At 44.9% G+C, this 22,891-nt stretch overlaps 2 protein-coding genes across 4 annotated transcripts in view; both read left to right on the forward strand.

Annotated features, from left to right (window-relative positions):
* LOC140128364 (cytochrome P450 2J6-like) overlaps nucleotides 1–14,096 on the forward strand; it is a 41,910-nt gene extending 27,814 nt beyond the window's left edge. For 2 of the 3 annotated variants that reach the window (XM_072150014.1, XM_072150016.1), the window contains one exon: nucleotides 5,357–8,332. In XM_072150014.1, the coding sequence (XP_072006115.1) occupies nucleotides 5,357–5,538 (182 nt within the window). In that variant the 3' untranslated portion in view covers nucleotides 5,539–8,332. Of the gene's footprint in view, nucleotides 1–5,356; nucleotides 8,333–13,999 lie in introns of those variants that run through there. The other variant, XM_072150015.1, reaches the window with a different exon arrangement.
* A 3,794-nt stretch (nucleotides 14,097–17,890) lies between these two features.
* LOC140128736 (olfactory receptor 1500-like) lies at nucleotides 17,891–19,112 on the forward strand. The gene is made up of 2 exons (XM_072150434.1): nucleotides 17,891–17,926; nucleotides 18,186–19,112. The coding sequence occupies exons 1-2, from the start codon at nucleotides 17,891–17,893 to the stop codon at nucleotides 19,110–19,112; spliced, it is 963 nt and encodes a 320-aa protein (XP_072006535.1).
* The last annotated feature ends 3,779 nt before the right edge of the window (nucleotides 19,113–22,891 follow it).

Genomic DNA, 22,891 nt, shown 5'->3' on the forward strand with positions numbered 1-22,891 from the left:
AGCCAATTCTTCAGCTGAAGGTAACTTTTTTAATGGAACAAAGTGTCCCATCTTGGAGAAACGGTCCACTACCACCCAAATCACTGTATAGCCTTGAGATGCTGGCAGATCAGTGACAAAATCCATTGACACTTTAGACCATGGCCTGGTGGGAACTGGAAGCGGAAGAAGAGGCCCCTCAGGACGTCTCCTGGGAGTCTTTCCTCGCGCACAGACCTGACAGGCTTGGACAAATGCGTGCACATCATTAGTCATGTGAGGCCACCAGTAACTTCTCTTTAAGAGATCCAAGGTACTCCGCATTCCCGGATGACCTGCCAATACTGAGCAATGCGTCTCCTCCAACACTCTCAAACGGCAAGAAAGAGGAACAAATAATTTGCCTTCCGGAAGGTCTTTGGGTGCAGATTTTTGTCCTGCTAAAATTTGAGAGGAGAGGTGGGAGGAGACAGCTGCCAACACAACACCTGGAGACAAAATATTACTGTCCGTAGTCGCTGGAAGCTCAGGAGTCCCGAAGCTACGGGACAAGGCATCAGCCTTCACATTTTTTGACCCAGGTCGGTAGGTGACCACAAAATTAAAGCGAGAGAAAAACAAGGCCCACCTAGCCTGACGTGAGTTCAAACGCTTAGCAGTATCCAAATATACTAAGTTCTTATGATCTGTGAGCACAGTTATCGGATGAAGAGCTCCTTCCAAAAAGTGTCGCCAGACTTCAAATGCCCACTTAATGGCAAGGAGCTCTCGATTACCAATATCATAATTCCTCTCACAAGAGGAAAACTTTCTAGAGAAATATGCACAGGGCCTAAGTCTGGTGAGAGTGGAGGACCCCTGAGACAACACTGCACCTACTCCTACCTCGGAGGCATCAACCTCCACAACAAACGGTAGAGAGAGGTCAGGTTGAACCAAAACTGGGGCTGACGAGAATGCCGCTTTTAAAGTTTCAAACGCTGAGCAAGCGGCAGGGGACCAGTTGTTTGGATCAGCACCCTTACGGGTTAGATCCGTGAGGGGTTTGGCGATCACAGAAAAGTTCTTTATAAAGTTCCGATAATAGTTAGCGAAACCTAAAAATCGTTGTAGGGCCTTAAGATTGGTAGGCCGAACCCAGTCCGTGAGCGCCTGAACCTTACTCGGATCCATCTGTACATCAGAGGGAGTCACAACATAACCTAAGAAGGAAACCTTCTGGACGCAAAAAACACACTTTTCCAGCTTAGCGAAGAGGTGGTTTTTGCGCAACCTGGTAAGTACTTGGCGGAGATGTTGCTGGTGAGAAACCATATCAGGAGAGAAAATCAAAATATCGTCTAGATACACCACCATAAACACACCGATGTAATCATGAAAAATGGAGTTCATAAAGCCTTGAAAAACCGCTGGGGCATTACTCAAACCAAAGGGCATAACCAGGTATTCAAAGTGCCCCAAAGGTGTATTAAATGCGGTTTTCCACTCATCCCCTTCTCGGACCCGAATCAGGTTATAAGCCCCTCTGAGATCTAATTTAGAGAAAACTTGGGCCCCAGAAACCTGATTTAAGAGATCCGGGATCAAGGGGAGGGGACCTGAGTTTTTTACCGTTATCTTATTTAATTCTCGATAGTCAATACACGGCCGTAAACCACCATCTTTTTTCTCAACAAAAAAGAACCCGGCCCCAGTGGGCGACTCAGAGGGACGAATATGTCCGATTGCCAAACTCTCATCAATATAACTCTTCAGTGCCTCCCGTTCTGGTACCGACAAGTTATATATACGACCCTTTGGCAATCTAGCATCAGGAAGAAGGTCAATTTTACAATCAAACTCCCTGTGAGGAGGAAGGACTTGGGACAAGGGTTTTGAAAACACATCTGAGTAGTCCGAGAGAAAACCTGGAAGACCCTGATCTTCCGTCACTACTGTACATAGTGAAACTCTGGTCAGGTGCTCCTTACAGAGAGGACCCCAATGAACCAGCTCCAGAGTTTCCCAATTAATTACCGGATTATGGATCCGGAGCCAGGGTAGACCAAGAATGACATTTTCAGACAGGTTTTCCATAACTAGAAAAGAACACCATTCTTCATGCATAGCTCCTACCATAAGCTTTATCTGCGGGGTTCGGAATTTGATCAACCCTGCCTGTAGAGGGGTCAAATCCGCACCCGACATCTGGATAGGAGTGGACAATGGAATCAATGACATGCAAAACTGAGAGACAAAATTATAATCGATTAAATTAGTCGCAGCACCTGAATCCAAAAAGGCGCGACCAGTGCAGGAAACAGACTGAAACTTAACCGTACAAGGTAAATACATTCTAGACACAATAGGGAGTACCTGAGCTCCTAAGCAGTCCCCCCGACTACTGCTTAGGAGCGGAAGTTTTCCTGCTGCTGCCTCTTGGAACAGGTGTTGATCTGATGATCAGGACTTCCACAGTAGAAACAAAGATGGCGTCTTATTCGATGTTGCTTCCGCTGTGCAGGAGAGATGCTATCCAGCTCCATGGATTCCAATTCTGGACTACCTGGAGACGGACTGGCCGCTGGCTGACAGTCCGAGGACACCCGAGGTGATCGCCTGGATCTTAGGCGACGATCAACTCGGATGACCAGAGTCATAGCATCATCTAATGTCTGAGGCTCGGCATAAGCTAAGACTAAGTCCTGTACTCGGTCTGACAGTCCGGACATAAATTGGTCTTTTAGGGCGCAGTCATTCCATTGAGAGTCAGTCACATACTGTCTGAACTGGGCACAATAATCTTCTGCTGTCCGTTTTCCCTGACACAGAGATCTAAGGTGGGAAACTGCAAGTGCTCGGCGGTCAGGTTCGTCATAAATCTGGCCTAAAGCTGAAAAAAAAGCGTCAAGAGAAGAACGGGATGGAGAGTCAGGTGGGAGAGAAAAAGCCCAATTTTGCGGATCCCCACGCAACAGGGAAATTACCACGCCCACCCTTTGAATCTCTGTGCCCGATGAACGAGGGCGTAAAGAAAAGTAAAGTTTACAGCCCTCCCGAAATGAAAAAAATTTCTTACGGTCACCAAAAAACACGTCAGGGAGAGGAACCTTAGGTTCAGGCGTGGGTGGCAGTGGATCCTGCGGTGATGTCTGCCGTGGAACCTGCATAGATTCCTGAATTTGGAGACGGGAAGCTAGATCCTGAACAAGCTGAGTTAGGGTCTGGACCTGAGCGACCACAGCTGACAAAGGCTCCATGGAAGGAGAGAATGTAGCAGGTCGGATACAGGATGCAGACCTATGTGTGGCCAGTGTTTCTGTTAGGATTGGTACACAAAAGACAGGGGATAGTGTGCCCTGAGCTTGCCCCAACCTCTGTCCCTTCCTATAGCCCCCCCACGCTAAACCGTGGGGCGACTACTTGAAGACTCAAAATATTCTGGGTAAGTGTGGGAAGGGGAACACAAACAGACTGACAAACATAAAACATAAAAGAATCGTAAACAAGCCGGAGTCACAACTAGAGGGTACGTCAAAAGCAGAATCAGTAAGCAAGAGTCAAAGTCCAAAACTAGCCGAGTTAGCAACAATATAGATACAGATACAGAGCAATACAAACTAGCAGCAACCAGGTGGAGAAAGGGATTTTCAAACACTGGCACTGGTGACTAGTGAAGCTGCAATTTATGCAGCCAGAACTCCACCTCCAGAACCTGATAGGTGCTGGACAGCATCTGGGAATTAACCCCTCATGGTGCAGAAACAACCAAGCACCAAGCAGAGGTTCAAAGTCCCAGCCACTCCTAGACAGCGCGAGATCTTAGCAGCCGCTGCCCAGGACGAGAGGTGGAGTTTGCGCGGATACGCGCCGGGGTTCGGAGAACGCTGCTGGTACCACCAGAAGAACCAGAAGTCCCAGCAATCTCCCTAGCGAACCTGACATTTTCTCTTTACTTCGAACAGTGTGTGGTCCTTCACCCAGACAGATGAGATTTAACACCATCTGATTCTGTTTCCCTGTGGCTGTGCTGAAACTGGTGGTGAAGCCACTGCAATGAGGAGGAAGCGGAGTAGTATGAGGAGGCAAGGAGTGATGCTGGTGCAGTTGGTGGTTCTGCTGGCGATGGTAGTGTCACCTCCTCCCTTTGTGGGGAGAAAGGTGACCTTGTCACTCAGAAGGTGGTGGTATAGGTCGAGACAAAGCTGCAGAGGGAGTCACCGGTGTTTCCATAGTTGTTTGCAGGTGCCTTTTCATACTGATGGATCAAATGGTGCCAATGAAATGTGCTTCGTCTTCTTCAGATTGCTTGAAAAAATACCTTTCGATGGATATCCTGTAACTCTGCCTTTGGTTGATTATTCCGCGGGCACAAAGGCTGGCAGCAACTGAGGTCGTGGCTATGGGCTGCTTAATTCGCCACTTACCATTTCGCATCTTCTGCTTGTTACCTGGGGCTTCTTGACCACCGCATCTTAAACTATCATTGTATTTGATCTATGTTGGGTTTAGGACATCACCCTTCAGATCTACTACCAGTGATCCCTCCTTGTATCCACATTGCAGAAAGTCTCATCAGTTGGCACTTGGGTTTCATCTTCATCATGATAGGAGTACTGCGACGGTCCACTGTCCACATCCTCAACCTACAACCCACACAAGTTGTTTGGCAACTCTATGTCTGCAGCTTGGGCAGGGGCAAGTGTTTGGCCCATGGAATTGCAGCTAGTAGAGTGAACATAGAACATTAGTGACTGCATCATGATGTGAGTCTGAGTAGGCTCTTCTGTTTTGAATTGCCATGTAATTTACAAAAAACCCTCAACTCTGGCTGCAAACCCCTGTGGCCTGCTCGCACCACAGAAAGATGTAGCAGGCACAGACGTAACTTTCATCCCCCTGCAGCACTAGCTCCATCCCAACCAGAAGCATCAGCACCACCGCGTCCTTGTCACCTCACTATAAGATGGTTCTAGAATGTAATTATTTAAAAATTCAAATATTTTAAAATGTATTAAAACATAACAAGACTAATAGAAATTTGGTTTCCATGTGATCATAACGATGCAAAGAGTAAAGGAGAGGTGTGATTTGGAGCTCATAGTGAAAGACAGAAAAACAGCGGCCATAAGAAAATTGTGCAAAGGTGTTTTATCATCATTTTCACTGCATTAGGAAGGTTTTGCCAGCTTCCCAAAAAAACAAGCACTCATACATTTCTGTATAAAGAAAAATAAAAGTTTGGATTTTTGGAGGTGGGCAACAAAAAAAAAAGGAAACAAATGTATGTTCCGGCATTCCGTGGTTGTGTTGTAAGTTGCAGACTGACATTGGATTTGCCACAATGTTTACATATTTCCTTTGTTTGCTGCCGTGTAATGATCTTCTTTCTCACTAGGGCCCCGGGTTTGTCTTGGCGAGAATCTCGCACGCATGGAAATATTATTGTTCTTGACGACCTTGCTAACGCACTTTGAATTCCATCTGCCCGACCCCCTGTCTCCTCCAGACAGGACACCAGTTTTTGGGATTTCTCAGACTCCTAAGCGGTTTAAGATGAGACTTGTGCGTCGTACGTAGATGTTCGGAAGAAAGTAAAATTAAAATCTTAGAAAACTACATTGACTTTTGTGGAATATATATGAATGCTTATGTGTATACAGGGTCGTACGGGGGGATCTGGGGCCCACCAGTGAAATACATTATGGGGGCCCACCTAAAGCTTCATGGGAATATTAAATGTACATTTTTAGGCCATGCTGAAACAATGCATTTGAAACACACTGTAAACGCATAACACAACATTACTAATGATTGTAAAAAAGAAACATAAAGAAAGTTCTCTTTTTAAACACTAACTGTGCCTCCACCATTTCCCCATCATATTGTGACCCCACCATCACCTCCCCCTTATGTGGCCCCTTATCTCCCCGACATATTGCAGCCCCCCTTGTCTCCCCTTTATATTGTGGGCCCCTCTCATCTCTCCCTCATATTGTGCCCTCCAATCTCCCCCCTTATATTGTGGCCTTAAAATATTTTGGCACCACATTCCAAAATATTTTGGCCCCACAACTCCCCCTACTATTGTGCTCTCCTTCACATTGTGGTCTCTCTCACCTCCCCTTGATATTGTTAACTCTATTATATCCTGCTCATATTGTGGCCTCATTTCCTCATAATATGGCCTCCTATCTCCTCCTCCTCACTTCCCCAAAATATTGTAGCACCTCTAGTCCTCTCATCTAACCCTCATATTGTGGCCTTCATCTCCTCCTCATATTTTGACCTCCATCTCCCCCTCATATTGTGACCCCTTTCATCTCCCCTTCATTTTGTAGCCCCCTTGCCCCCCCCCCCCTATATATTGTGGCTTCCTTCATTTTCCCTTCATATTGTGTTTGCTTTAATCTCTCCCTCATATTGTGAGCCCCTCTCAGATATCCCCTCCTATTATGTTCCCCTCTCACACCCCCTCTCATTTTGGTCCTCTCTCATCTCCCCCTCATAATGTGGCCCATCAACTTCCCCTTTTATATTGTCAGGCCTCTCATCTCCTCATAATGTGGCCCCCTCATATCCCCTTCATTCGTGACCTTTCTTTTCTTCTTCTTGTGGCCCCTTCTAATCTCCCCATCTTATAGTGGGCCTCTCTTATCTCGCCTTCATATTGTGATCCCTTTAATCTCTCCCTCATAGTGTGCCCCCTCTCATCTTTTACTAATATTGTGGCCCCTCATCCCCCCTCTTATATTCGGGCTCACTACACAATCACCCCCCTTTATTTTGTGCCCCCCGTTTTATTATGGCCACCCTTAGGGTGCATTCACACTTGGCATTCATAGACTCATGACTCGTGTGTCACCCCCTCATCCTCATAGACTGTAAGCTCTTGTGTCCCCCTCTCATCCTCATAGACTGTAAGCTCTTGTGTCACCCCCTCATCCTCATAGACTGTAAGCTCTTGTGTCACCCTCTCATTCTCATAGACTGTAAGCTCTTGTGTCTCCCCCTCACCCTCATAGACTGTAAGCTCTTGTGTCACCCCCTCATCCTCATAGACTGTAAGCTCTTGTGTCCCCCTCATCCTCATAGACTGTAAGCTCTTGTGTCACCCCACATCCTCATAGTCTGTAAGCTCTTGTGTCCCCCCTCATCCTCATAGACTGTAAGCTCTTGTGTCACCCCTCATCCCCATAGACTATAAGCTCTTGTGTCACCTCCTCATCCTCATAGACTGTAAGCTCTTGTGTCACCTCCTCATCCTCATAGACTGTAAGCTCTTGTGTCATCCCTCATCCTCATAGACTGTAAGCTCTTGTGACCCCCCTCACCCTCATAGACTGTAAGCTCTTGTGTCCTCCTCATCCTCATAGACTGTAAGTTCCTGTGTCCTCCCCTCATCCTCATAGACTGTAAGTTCCTGTGTCCTCCCCTCATCCTCATAGACTGTAACCTCTTGTGTCCCCCTCATCCTCATAGACTGTAAGCTCTTGTGTCACCCCCTCATCCTCATAGACTGTAAGCTCTTGTGTCACCCCCTCATCCTCATAGACTGTAAGCTCTTGTGTCCCCCTCATCCTCATAGACTGTAAGCTCATGTGTCTTCCCCTCATCCTCATAGACTGTAAGCTCATGTGTCTTCCCCTCATCCTCATAGACTGTAAGCTCTTGTGTCACCTCCTCATCCTCATAGACTGTAAGCTCTTGTGTCAACCCCTCATCCTCATAGACTGTAAGCTCTTGTGTCACCCCCTCATCCTCATAGACTGTAAGCTCTTGTGTCCCCCTCATCCTCATAGATTGTAAGCTCTTGTGTCACCCCCTCATCCTCATAGACTGTAAGCTCTTGTGTCACCCCCTCATCCTCATAGACTGTAAGCTCTTGTGTCATCCCCTCATCCTCATAGACTGTAAGCTCTTGTGTCACCCCTCATCCTCATAGACTGTAAGCTCTTGTGTCACCCCTCATCCTCATAGACTGTAAGCTCTTGTGTCACCCCTCATCCTCATAGACTGTAAGCTCTTGTGTCACCCCTCATCCTCATAAACTGTAAGCTCTTGTGTCATCCCCTCATCCTCATAGACTGTAAGCTCTTGTGTCACCCCTCATCCTCATAGACTGTAAGCTCTTGTGTCACTCTCTCATCCTCATAGACTGTAAGCTCTTGTGTCACCCCTCATCCTCATAGACTGTAAGCTCTTGTGTCATCCCCTCATCCTCATAGACTGTAAGCTCTTGTGTCACCCCTCATCCTCATAGACTGTAAGCTCTTGTGTCACTCTCTCATCCTCATAGACTGTAAGCTCTTGTGAGCAGGACCCTCCCTCCTATTGTTCCCTATGACAATGTTATTATTATTATATTTGTATGTTCCCCATAATCTGTTAAGTTCTACATAACGTGATTGTGTTATTTAAGTAAAGATTATTATTATCACTATTATTTCTCACCTCCTTCTAAATAATTTTTTATGATATTCCTTCACCTACATAAAAGTATTGTCCTCTGTCTGAGCCTCTTCGAATCTGATCCCTACTTACAGAAGGATTTTCACTAACATCCTGCTGCCTCACAAAGACCTTCCTTCGCAGAAAAAAATATTTTTCGTGAAATCCTCTTTTTTTAAATGTATTTCTTTAAAAAAAGTTGCCCTGGACATAGGACTTTAAGGAACCTCAGATCTGCAGGATCAAAATACTCCTAAAATACCAATATGGCTGTCACCTTCTCCAAACTGCCCGGAATGGAAAGTCTAAAAGGTCTCACTTTATCCTTCCAACCTCAGGCTCCAGAATCCAAAGTAACTGAATGATCTGAGGTTTTATACTTCATCTTATCGACTAGACTGAAGTTTTACCAAAGCACAAATCAGTTCTGGATATTGTGGAATGAGAACGGCTGAAACCAGAAAAAAACATGTTTTTCCAAATACTCATTATTCCACATTCACATTCCTGAACCCTCGGGGGTTAATATGTTTGGGCACGTTATACATCCTGTGAGGAGGTTTCACACCAGACTATTATTCTGTGGATATAAACCTGTTTGGGTTTGATCTGGTCCAGGTTCTATCTTTGTGTTTTTGTGACTGTATCATATTATTCATTTTCCATATTTAGGCTGCATTCACACTGCCATACGGGGGACGTTTATACGGCCGGTGTATATACACCCCATAGACAGCAATGGACGCACAGGGGGTCATTTACTAAAGGCCCGATTCGCGGTTTCCCGACGTGTTACCCGAATATTTCCGATTTGCGCCGATTTTCCCTGTATTGCCCCGGGTTTTTGGCGTACGCGATCGGATTGTGGCGCATCGGCGCTGGCATGCACGCAACGGAAATTGGGGGGCGTGGCCGAACGAAAAACCCGACGGATTCGGAAAAACCGCTGCATTAAAAAAAAAATAGTGTCGCAAGACACGCACTTACCTTCACTCGGCCCGGCTTGGTGAACTCCAGTGCATTCAGCGCAGCAGCGACACCTGGTGGACGTCAGAGGAACTGCCTTAGTGAATTGCCGGAAGACCCAAATCCACCGTAGAGAACTGCCCCACAGTACCGTTTCGTACCCGATAAAAAGATAAGACATGTCCTATCTTTTCTCGGCATATGTTGTCGTGCGCCATGTTCCTCTCCCCGGCGCGGTACGGCGGGCACACGATAATGTGAATGCAGCCTTATATTGATAAATAAAGGGAGAATTGCATTCCTTTTAGTATTTGGGTGGGTAGTATATGTAGGCACAATACACTAATTAAAGGAGTTTTCCCACGAAGACAAGTAAGGCCCTATCCACGGGATGGGGCCTAACTTGCTCATCATTGGGCGTCTCAGAGAGACGTCCACAGATCGCGAAAACGAGAGGTCCGACCGACCCCTCCTCACGTCATAACAGTAATGGAGCAGATGGCCACGCATGATCGCTCTGCTCCATTAATATCTATGGAGCTGACGGAGATCGGTGAGCGAGGTGCTCGGCAATTTCCATCAACTCCATAGAGATTTGAGCAGAACAGTCATTCGTGGCCGTCTACTTCATCAGTCTCAGGAGCGGCGAGGGGTTCGACAGAGGTACATAGGACTCCATCTGACCGCGATCTGCGGGGGTCTCAGCACTGACACTCCCACTGACAGCAAGTTAGGCCCTATCCTGTGGATTGAGCCTAACTTGTCTTTGTGGGGAAACCCCTTTAAAGGGAACCTGTCACCAGGAGACCCATTTATAGCACTATCCCAGTCCCCACAGAGCATAGTACATACACTGCCAAAGTGTTTTTGTATAAAAATTGGTTTTACAGAAAAAAAGATATGTTATATTGTACCTTGCTGTGAGACTAGGCAATAGTCCACTGGGCGTGGCTGGAAAGGAGCATTTTCCTCCCCACCCTTGGGAAACAGCTTTACCATGTGACCTTTTCAAATATATGAAAACACCCATCACTGGGCTTAGCGACGCCCCCTGCTCCTCTACAGCCAATCCCGAGTGTGGGGAGTCATTCATATATTTAAAAAAGTCACATGTTTCCCAAGGGTCAGGGGGGGGAGCTGCTCCTTTCCAGCTCCTCACAATTGGCAACTGCCTGGTCACACAGCAGACTGGGGGAGTGCTAAAAATGGTTTTTAACGTTTTTATATATATACACTGTACATCAGATTATGGAAGGTATAATTTGTAGCATATTGGAGCACCTAGAACACCACAGAGACCATAAGGCAGGACAAGGTTCTCATGACACAGGATACTTTTTGCTTGACAAAATCTCATTCAATTTTTGAGTCAACATAAGAACAGATGGATACATGGATCCTCAGTACAAGAAAAAATTACTTTCTGTCACAGACGGTCTTGATCCTATAACTCACCATGATAAAACTGTACATAATGATGGTATTAAGGGTGTTTGGAGATGGCTCATGGGCGTAACCCAACCTATATATGACTTACAGGGCATATGGGTTGTTATACAAAACATGCTGCGGCCCATTTACCATACTGCGACACGCTTTTGTTGGACTGTGCAAATTTTTCAATGTTAAAACGTCTTGCACAGGTATAAGAAGTGTCTGCGCTGGGATTGTGGCAGACACGCAACCCTTTTGTGACGCAGCTGCGCTGGTCTTCATGTGATACAAATTAGGGGGCATGTCGTCAGGCGGTACAACTGGTTCGGACAAAGCGCCATATATAACTTTTACCCCCTATGTTTAAAATGATCCACAAAATAGAAGGTGAACTCCGGGGACCTGAGTGGGGAAGCGACACATGCAGGATATCGGATGCAGGATCTTAGTGACTCCCCGCACAGCGCATTATACACGGACAATGCACTTACATGCACCGGGAAGAAGAAGGTGAACTCCAGGGACCTGAGCGGGGAAGCGACACATGCAGGATATCGGATGCAGGATCTTAGTGACTCCCTGCACAGCGCATTATACATGGACAATGCACTTACATGCACCAGGAAGAAGAAGGTGAACTCCGGGGTCCTGAGAGGGGAAGCGACACATGTAGGATATCGGGCACAGGATCTTAGTCACTCCCAGCGCAGTGCATTATACACAGACAATGCACTTACATGCACCAGGAAGAAGGTGAACTCCAGGGACCTGAGCGGGGAAGTGACACATGCAGGATATCGGGCGCACGATCTTAGTGACTCCCCGCACAGCGCATTATACACGGACAATGCACTTACATGCACCAGGAAGAAGAAGGTGAACTCCAGGGACCTGAACGGGGAAGCGACACATGTAGGAAATCGGGCGCACGATCTTAGTGACTCCCCACACAGCGCATTATACACGGACAATGCACTTACATGCACCAGGAAGAAGAAGGTGAACTCCGGGGTCCTGAGAGGGGAAGCGACACATGCAGGATATCGGGTGCAGGATCTTAGTGACTCCCCGCACAGCGCATTATACATGGACAATGCACTTACATGCACCAGGAAGAAGAAGGTGAACTCCGGGGTCCTGAGAGGGGAAGCGACACATGCAGGATATCGGGTGCAGGATCTTAGTGACTCCCCGCACAGCGCATTATACACGGACAATGTACTTACATGCACCAGGAAGAAGAAGGTGAACTCCAGGGACCTGAACGGGGAAGCGACACATGTAGGAAATCGGGCGCACGATCTTAGTGACTCCCCACACAGCGCATTATACACGGACAATGCACTTACATGCACCAGGAAGAAGAAGGTGAACTCCGGGGTCCTGAGAGGGGAAGCGACACATGCAGGATATCGGGCGCAGGTTCTTAGTGACTCCCCACACAGCGCATTATACACGGACAATGCACTTACATGCACCAGGAAGAAGAAGGTGAACTCCGGGGACCTGAGCGGGGAAGCGACACATGCAGGATATCGGGCGCATGATCTTAGTGACTCCCCGCACAGCGCGTTATACACGGACAATGCACTTACATGCACCAGGAAGAAGAAGGTGAACTCCGGGGACCTGAGCGGGGAAGCGACACATGCAGGATATCGGGCGCACGATCTTAGTGACTCCCCGCACTGCGCATTATACACGGACAATGCACTTACATGCACCAGGAAGAAGAAGGTGAACTCCGGGGATCTGAGCGGGGAAGCGACACATGCAGGATATCGGGTGCAGGATCTTAGTGACTCCCCGCACAGCGCATTATACATGGACAATGCACTTACATGCACCAGGAAGAAGAAGGTGAACTCCAGGGACCTGAAGGGGAAGCGACACATGTAGGAAATCGGGCGCACGATCTTAGTGACTCCCCACACAGCGCATTATACACGGACAATGCACTTACATGCACCAGGAAGAAGAAGGTGAACTCCGGGGTCCTGAGAGGGGAAGCGACACATGCAGGATATCGGGTGCATGATCTTAGTGACTCCCCGCACAGCGCATTATACACGGACAATGCACTTACATGCACCAGGAAGAAGAAGGTGAACTCCGGGGACCTGAGCGGGGAAGCGACACATGCAGGAAATCGGGCGCATGATCTTAGTGACTCCCCGCACAGCACATTATACACGGACAATGCACTTACATGCACCAGGAAGAAGAAGGTGAACTCCGGGGACCTGAGCGGGGAAACGACACATGCAGGATATCGGGCGCACGATCTTAGTGACTCCCCGCACAGCGCATTATACACGGACAATGCACTTACATGCACCAGGAAGAAGAAGGTGAACTCCGGGGTCCTGAGAGGGGAAGCGACACATGCAGGATATCAGGTGCAGGATCTTAGTGACTCCCCGCACAGCGCATTATACACGGACAATGCACTTACATGCACCAGGAAGAAGAAGGTGAACTCCGGGGACCTGAGCGGGGAAGCGACACATGCAGGATATCGGGAGCAGGATCTTAGTGATTCCCCGCACAGCACATTATACACGGACAATGCACTTACATGCACCAGGAAGAAGAAGGTGAACTCCGTGGACCTGAGCGGGGAGCGACACATGCAGGATATCGGGCGCACGATCTTAGTGACTCCCCGCACAGCGCATTATACAGGGACAATGCACTTACATGCACCGGGAAGAAGAAGGTGAACTCCGGGGACCTGAGCGGGGAAAGCGACACATGCAGGATATCGGGCACAGGATCTTAGTGACTCCCCGCACAGCGCATTATACACGGACAATGCACTTACATGCACCGGGAAGAACTGTGCACTCCAGTGACTCTGCTACAATTGGTGCTGTTCAACAAAGAGAACATAATAGAAGAATAAAAGACACAATCACAAATATCTGTCATATGACCGGGACCATAAAATCTGATATTGCTATAGTAGATAACAAAACACATTGCAGTTTTATCTCCACGTTCTCTGTAGGACAATGTCATTGAAATAAGTTTACTTTTTCCCATTTAGTTTCTTATGCCCTTATTACTTATTCAGGGATTAAATTCAAAACTTTGTAATGTTTTCTTAAAAATGAAACTTCACCAGGATAAGAAGTTAGAACTTTAATAATAGAAAACTTTAAATATAATGATTGGTTTTTGTTCTCAGTAGATGAACCTTGGTCCCAGGACACATCATCAGGACCCAACTCCCAGGACACGCCATGACTAGAAGGTCTCTGTGGTTGTGTTTTACCCATCGTGTAGGTATAAATACATCTCATTACTTTGCTGTTTGCTCTCAGGCCTCTTGAATTTCCTCATCACACTGACTACGCTGTAAATGATATTTTCTATCAATGTTTAATAAGAGAAGAATGAAGAAAGGAATCAGTGGACTTGAAAGATCTAAAACTTCATGAGGTCAGTGCTCCCAGACACATTCACCCATCTCTGACCAGCTCAATCCATAGAATAACAAGGGATGAGATCAGGATTCCTGAGATGGAGCTAAGTCCATAATATAACAAGGGATGAGGAGTTCTGGAGATGGAGCTAAGTCCATAGTATAACAAGGGATGAGGAGTTCTGGAAATGGAGCTAAGTCCATAGTATAACAAGGGATGAGGAGTTCTGGAAATGGAGCTAAGTCCATAGTATAACAAGGGATGAGGAGTTCTGGAGATGGAGCTAAGTCCATAGTATAACAAGGGATGAGGAGTTCTGGAGATGGAGCTAAGTCCATAGTATAACAAGGGATGAGGAGTTCTGGAGATGGAGCTAAGTCCATAGTATAACAAGGGACGAGGAGTTCTGGAGATGGAGCTAAGTCCATAGTATAACAAGGGATGAGGAGTTCTGGAGATGGAGCTAAGTCCATAGTATAACAAGGGATGAGGAGTTCTGGAGATGGAGCTAAGTCCATAGTATAACAAGGGACGAGGAGTTCTGGAGATGGAGCTAAGTCCATAGTATAACAAGGGATGATGAGTTCTGGAGATGGAGCTAAGTCCATAGTATAACAAGGGATGAGGAGTTCTGGAGATGGAGCTAAGTCCATAGTATAACAAGGGATGAGGAGTTCTGGAGATGGAGCTAAGTCCATACTATAACAAGGGATGAGGAGTTCTGGGGATGGAGCTAAGTCCATAGTATAACAAGGGATGAGGATTTCTGGAGATGGAGCTAAGTCCATAGTATAACAAGGGATGAGGAGTTCTGGAGATGGAGCTAAGTCCATAATATAACAAGGGATGAGGAGTTCTGGAGATGGAGCTAAGTCCATAATATAACAAGGGATGAGGAGTTCTGGGGATGGAGCTAAGTCCATAGTATAACAAGGGATGAGGAGTTCTGGAGATGGAGCTAAGTCCATACTATAACAAGGGATGAGGAGTTCTGGAGATGGAGCTAAGTCCATAGTATAACAAGGGATGATGAGTTCTGGAGATGGAGCTAAGTCCATAGTATAACAAGGGATGAGGAGTTCTGGGGATGGAGCTAAGTCCATAGTATAACAAGGGATGAGGAGTTCTGGAGATGGAGCTAAGTCCATAGTATAACAAGGGATGAGATCAGGAGTTCTGGAGATGGAGCTAAGTCCATAATATAACAAGGGATGAGGAGTTCTGGAGATGGAGCTAAGTCCATAGTATAACAAGGGATGAGGAGTTCTGGAGATGGAGCTAAGTCCATAGTATAACAAGGGATGAGGAGTTCTGGAGATGGAGCTAAGTCCATAGTATAACAAGGGATGAGGAGTTCTGGAGATGGAGCTAAGTCCATAGTATAACAAGGGATGAGGAGTTCTGGGGATGGAGCTAAGTCCATAGTATAACAAGGGATGAGGAGTTCTGGAGATCTGGTGCAGTTCAAGGTTGTGTTCCAAGATAAAGTTGTTATCAGTTTTTTTTCTTTGTCCTTTTTATTTCTGTGGACCCTAGTGTTGTGGTGATTGATCTCTGGGCTGTCTTATACCATGAATTAATGGAAGTATAGATACATATCAGATAAAAGAAATCTGTAGATGTCATCAAGCTTAACTTCACTGAGAATTAAAGGGGTTTTTAAGGAATGTATAATATTTATACACAGCTGGGGGGCTTACCCTTACTTACCCTGGTGCCCCCAATGTGGCACCGCCCACCACTGCCGGCGTTTACAGAGGCCGTTTCTCCATTCCTGTTATGCACTGAAACAAAAGCTATATAGCAGGCGCACAGTAATGGACGGGACCGGAGCAATGGCTTTGTAAACAAACATAGGCCAATGGTGACAGGAGGTGCTGGGGGAGATTCGGAGCCCTGTTGGGGGTGAGTATTAGCTCTCTATTCATTTTACGCCGCCCCCCCAACCATGTGTAAAAAATATTATAGTATTCTGTCCTCAATTGTCCCTAATTATTTTCTTGCAGCTTAACTTCCACCAGTCATCGTTTTACTTTACTCCATTAACTATTTATTCTCATTTGTTTCAAAGATGGGAAAGTTGTCTGATTATGTGGTCCGATTTCTTAAAAGTGATAGAATGGGTATCTGTATTACGGTCACGTCTGCTCCAGTGTCCTCCTCCATCCTAACTAGTAGGTTTAGGAGGCGTAGAATTTAGTTTGATCGGGCAGTCTGAAGTGGGAGAGTGGACAGATATCTACCATGCCCTTCACTCTGCATTTGTCATGAAAGAGTTAACTCTGCGTACCTGCGTTTACTTGCTCTTCCCTACTGTGAAAGGCCTGGACTCCCTATAAGTATTCGGCTCAGGTTGCAGTTCTTGCTGTTCAAACTTCTTTGAAGCCAGTTCTCCTTGCTGTGTTCGTGTTTTAGCTATCTTGGTTTCTGATCTCGGCTTGTATTTTCTTACTCTTTTTGGATTACAGTTCTGTCTTCATTTGCCCCCTCTGCCGCTGACCCGGTTTGTCCACTGCGCCTTATTGTGTGTGTGTATCCATCTATTGTGTTTCGTATTCACACTTGGCAGTGGGAGGAAACGTCGCCCAGTTATTGGTCATTGCTTAGGGGAGACCCAATAAGTAGGCAGGGACAGATTGGGGGCTCAGTGCTTGGGCTCACTGTCCTTGTTTTTGTCCTGCTATTACTATTACAATATTTGATGCAACAGTGTAGCACATGAGGAAAATGCAGAACTGTTAACAAGAAATTAAATAAGTTCAATTATTTTCTGTGATTCTCCTCCTCTTCTTCCACAGGTACAATCTCATCATATTCATCATCTTGATCATCATCCAGTTTTTGATCTGCCAAACTGATGTCTTCCCCTCATCTTCTCTACATCAATGTAAGTATTTGCACTTCTTTTTCTAAATGGAAAAGGAAGAACGATCTTTTAACCCCTTAAGGTCGAGTCCCTTTTTTGTTTTTTCATTTCCATTTTTCACTCCCCACCTTAAAAAATCTATAACTTTTTTATTTTTACATGTAAAGAGCTCTTTGAGGGCTTATTTTCTGCATAACAAATTTTACTTCATAGTGATAATATTTAATAGTCCATGCCGTGTACTGGAGGGTGGGAAAAAAATTCCAAATGTAGTGAAAATGTTGAAAAAAAAGCATTTGTGCCATTTTCTTGAGGGCTTGGATATTACAGCTTTCACTGAGCGCCCCAAATTACATGTCTATGGTAATTTATTCATTGGGTCGGTGGGATCATGGTGATAACTAATTTTGTATAGGTTTTATAATGTTTTCATAAATTTACATTATCAGTTCTAGGGAAAGGAGGGTGAGTTGAATTTTGGGTTTTTTTAATATTTATTTTTTCCTTTTTTTCATTTTTCCTTTCACTATTTGTCATACCCCCCAGGGTACCTTGACCCTAGGTTGTCAGATTGATCCTACCATAAACTGCCATATTACTATGGTAGTTCTCATTTATTACAATGTGCAAATCGCTCAGAAGACCCAAGGCTGTCATAGCGGTAGACCCAAGGCTGTAATCGTTGCTCTCCGATGACGTCACGGGGAGCACTGATCATCACCATGATGGTGGCACCCATGCGCCTCCATCTTTTTGAAGCCGACGGCAGCTTTGCCAATGGCGAACAATGGGATATCATCCGCTATCGGTGCTAGCACCAATCGTAGGTGGTAACGGTAAGTTTTACAATATGCAGTAAAGACTTACAGGCCATGGAGAGGGCTCAGCCCATGAGCCCTCTCCATGCACCCGCACCCTACAGTCCCTGCAGCAGTGAAGGAAGCAGATCAACTACAAAGGATTATTATGGGATAGTACGGGATTACTGCTGGTATGATTTGTTGTTGGGTTGACCATTATTTGATCTGTTCAGTGCAAAAATGACAAATATACTTTGGTGATTTTTTTTTCTTGTGATTCAGAAGAACAATCTGACTTCGGTCACTGAGTTTTTTCTCCTGGGTTTCCAAGGCAGCCAAGGTTTCCGAATTTTCCTGTTCTTTCTTCTCCTGGTGGTTTACATTCTAACTTTATGTGGGAACCTCCTGATCATCGTCCTGGTGTCCACCAGCAGGAGCCTCCACACTCCCATGTACTTCTTCATCTCACAGTTGTCCATCAGTGACATTGTGTTATCTACAGATATTGTCCCCAAGATGCTCAATAATCTTCTAAGTAATGGGGGGACCATCACTTATGTTGGTTGTATCACCCAACTTTGTTTTTTTGGCACCTCAGAAACTTCAGAGTGTTGTCTCCTAACGGTGATGTCTTATGACAGATATGTGGCCATCTGTAACCCCCTCCGCTACTCCTCCATCATCACAAGTGCCTATTGTGTGAAGTTATCAACTATCTGCTGGTTTCTTAGTCTTTTTGCCATATTTATCAATAAGTTGACAACATCATTTCTTACATTTTGTGGATCCAATATCATTGACCATTTCTTCTGTGATCTTGTTCCATTGTTGGACATCGCCACTTCTGGTACCTTCATTCCAGAATCGGAGATTTATATACTGAGCCCTTTCCTACTTATTGTCCCAATAATCATCATTACAATATCTTACATTAAAATTATTGCCATCATATTAAGGATCCCATCCAGTATCAACAGACAGAAGGCCTTCTCCACCTGTAGCTCCCACCTCGTTGTGGTCTCCATATTCTACTGCACCATGTTAAGTGTTTACCTTTTACCAACAAGAAAATACCCAAAACTCAGTAAAATCCTCTCCCTGCTCTATACTGTGTTTACCCCATTCATTAACCCCATTATCTACAGTCTGAGGAACAGGGAGATTATGAAAGCTTTACATGAAACCGTGCAGAGACACCTTAATCTGTAGGTTTTTGTGACTAAAACCAAGACGTATTTGTATATAAACTACGTAATTGGTGTCATGTGCCATCAAGTTTAAATAAAGACAATTGTATCAATTAATTCTTTTTGAATAGACATTTCTACTCATTTATTTCTGATGAGTGTTGATGAAGGATTTAGATACATTCTGTCCTTTTTAGTCTGAACACTGCTTTACTCCTGTCCTGTCTGTGTTAATCACGTTTCACCACTGCCATCAGCAAGTTCTCATACATCGTCATAAACATCAGATGTTGATGTGGGTTTCAAACTTGAGATGGACAGAATCTTCTTCCACTCACATGTCTCTTCAGCTGGTCTGCCATGTCTAAATCTCAGAGAATTGGTCCAAACTTCATCACACAAATTACCTGCTCTCTTTTTTTGACCTATTGCCTGTCTTCTGACCATCTGTTTGTATCTGGATTCTGTACTGCACTGTTCTTAGTTTTGACCTGTATCTGTTTGACTTTTTTGCCTCAGTTTTTGCACTTTAGTGCAGGAAGGGAACATTGCGAGTTGCGACCTATTGATTGGAGTAGACAATTGGAGTGGGATTAGGTAGGTACAGCTGGGAAGGGGGGTTAGACTAAAGGGTCACTCTTTATGTCTGTCCTTATGGGCATCACAGTGAGAACCATTAAATGCAATAAAGCTGGGACTGGTCTGGTTAATAGTGGACTTTGTTAGGTTGTGTATAGGTAGTATCTTATTTGTAATATAACAATGACAAGGCTACAGTGACCGGGGATTTTATGCGAATTTTCGTAAGCGGCGGTTTAAGGCCATAACTCTTTTTTTTTTGTTGTGTGCTTCCTTAACATTTATTGTGATGTTATTTTTCGGGACACATAGAGCTAGTTGAAACATAATAAAAGTTCAAACTGTTTTATAACTTTTATTTTGGGTAAAAAGTGGATAAAAAGTCTTTTTTGTAATTTATAGTACATATGTTTTTTTTACTTTTCAAATTAACTCAAAGTGAACATCAATAATAAATTCCCTATTTTGTTTTGGTAATTTTTATATATTATATATATAGTTTGGGGAAAATGGGGCGAATATGGCGGTGTTTTTTGTAGTGTAGCGGAGGTTTTATTTTTATTATATTGGGAAATGTCAATGGGGGACATTTTCACTTTTTTTTTAATTTTACTTAATTCTTTTTCTTTTACAAGTTTTCCCCTGTAACTGAGGCATCTATAAGAGCCCCAATTACAGGGAAAAATGACCACATGTGACTGGTGGTGCTGTTTAGAGCTGGACTGGGTTTAATTAGACCCAGCAGCTCTTATAAACCCCTTTAGACCCGGCGTGCAGTTGACCTCCGAGTCCATAGAGCCGGCGGCAGTGCCTCCTCTGCTCCTTTATGCGTTGTGCTACTTCAGCGCGATGCTCTGAGGAATGGAGAAGCGGTAGTAAACCGCATCTCCCTAGAATCTTCGGGTGTCCCTCACACCGGTCCTGCTCTCATGGCTAGTGCGAGAGCAGCAGAAAAGGGAAGGTGAACAAGGAAGAGGGAGATTAACAGAGGGACAGGGAGGAGTGGGGATACAAGTACTCAGCCAACTGCGGGAAGCTGGTGTCTTCTGTGTGGCGATCCTCCTAGCTCGTCTTGAGAGAGATACCTGTCTGCCTCCATCCTCAACCACCATGCCCTTATAAGTCTCTCCTTTATATCTCCTCCAGATAAACAACAGATGTTTAACCCTTCCTATCCTCTAAATACAATACCGGGTGTGTATTTTGTCACCCATTCAGCCTCCCACTGGTGGGGGTAGCAAATAACCTGGATTCCCATCCTGACATAGAGGTGTGAAGAGTCTCTAAATAACTGGCCCTGCTTTATTGAACCATAAATAACTGGCCCTGGGGAGCTGGGGGGTGACATCCTGATGCCCAAGGATACAGAGGTGTGAGATTGCCCTCAGCACATCCTGAGTAAGGAAAGCAGATGGGCACTTTCTCAGGGGAAAGGAATGGGACAGAGGGACATATATATATACACATACACACCTATGTACATGAACAGACACTTCCCTTTACAAACTCCCACCAGTGAAGGACCTAATGGAAAAAAAAATCCAAATACCTTAATCACCACTTTTTCAAATTTGAAAAAAAAATGGGCGTCTACTCCCCAAAATGGTGTCAATGAAAAGTTTAAGCTGTTCTTGTAAAAAGTACAAAGTTTTGGCCGTCAGTAGGTGGAGATGGGACAATCATTTTGTACAAAAGATTTAAAAAAATGTATTTTCTGTATTTTACATCCCCATTGGGTAAAGGACAGGTGTCAGGGGGATGGCCCAGGGAAAGCCATAAAAACAGAACCAGTGAGAAAATGGGGCACATTTCTATTTTATCAGTTCACTGCATCAACATTGATGCAATATTAAATAGCAAATATAATAAGTACCACATATACTCGAGTATAAGCCTAGTTTTTCAGCACAAAAAAATGTGCTGAAAACCCAAACTCGGCTTATACTCGAGTAAAAATATATAGGTTTTACCAGGTTTTTGTGGTAAAATTAGGGGCCTCGGCTTATACTTGGGCCGGCTTATACTCGAGTATATACGGTACTCATTTAGGAATCTCTCATACATCACCTCAAATAGAAAAAAAATGAAGGTTCTAGTTTTTGGAAGGAGGTTTTTGGAGTGCAGTTTGCACTAAGACATAAACTTTCACACTTACATAGCAAAGCATCTTCTCATACACTGTCACACATACAGTACTAACCATTGGTGAAACTGTTGGCTTCACCCCCACCACTCAGGGCATCAATGGAGGAGGAAGTCTGTAGAACATGAAGTGTCAGCAACATAGGAGCAGAAGGGGGAACACAGAACGAGACAGGAGTTACATGTGCTCCTCTGCCTTCACACTGGCCCCCTCACCTCTGCTCCAAAAGCTCCAAGAAGAAGGGGCAGAAGTACGGAGGATAAAGGACAGCCAGACACAGAGGAAAGGGTAATACTCACCATCCTCCCCCCACTGCTCTGCAGAGCCTCCATTCCTATAGTAGAGAAGGGTGAAGAAGAGCAGAGCTGGACATAAATCCAGCAGGACTGCAAGCAGAGATCTAGAAAACCGTGAGGAATTGATACAGAAAGTGTATTGGAAAATTGTATAACCTTTCCTTACACAAACCATATCAAATATTTGCTGAAAGTGGACGACCCCTTTAAGTTTTGTTTCTTAATAAACCATGAAAGTTTCGATTCTGTTTGCTAAGGAATAGAGATTAGTTTATGCCTTTATATATTTTTTGGACCAAGATCTAGAAAGTAAATCTAGAAGCATTTTTCTAATATTTTAATTTCATTTTTATTTCAATTTAATAAAATCAAACAGAATATCAAAAAACTCACAAAAGATGCAACAATTTCCCATCTCATGTGATTCCACGGTAACTTCTTCCCGCAGCCGTATAGAGCACAGACGCTTAGAGAATGTTTTCATCTTATTTACATCAAAGCCCCCAATTTTTTAGAAATTGATTATTAAAAAAAAACGATGTATAGTCTTTTCTAGTTTCTGCTGTTTTATCTGTTTCGGTGACAACACAATCCTATTTCCCCCCCAATATTATATAATACTGAGAGCTAATCTACTGAGAGCCGCATCTGTAGGCGGCTGTAACCTACCACAATAATCATAATAATGTAGGGCTTAGAGGACCCCAAGCATGATGTTCATGTTCATGCAGAACATTGCAAGTTTGGGTCCCGGACTTTGGGCTCACCCCCATAATGGTCAAA

This window comes from Engystomops pustulosus, chromosome 4, assembly GCF_040894005.1.
Source record: "Engystomops pustulosus chromosome 4, aEngPut4.maternal, whole genome shotgun sequence".
NCBI classification, from domain to species: domain Eukaryota; kingdom Metazoa; phylum Chordata; class Amphibia; order Anura; family Leptodactylidae; genus Engystomops; species Engystomops pustulosus.

Coding starts and splice junctions, on each gene's coding strand:
- LOC140128736 (XM_072150434.1), top strand. CDS start 17,891: ATGGGATATCATCCGCTATCGGTGCTAGCACCAATC. Junction 17,927..18,185: donor TATCGGTGCTAGCACCAATC/GTAGGTGGTAAC, acceptor CTTGTGATTCAG/AAGAACAATCTGACTTCGGT.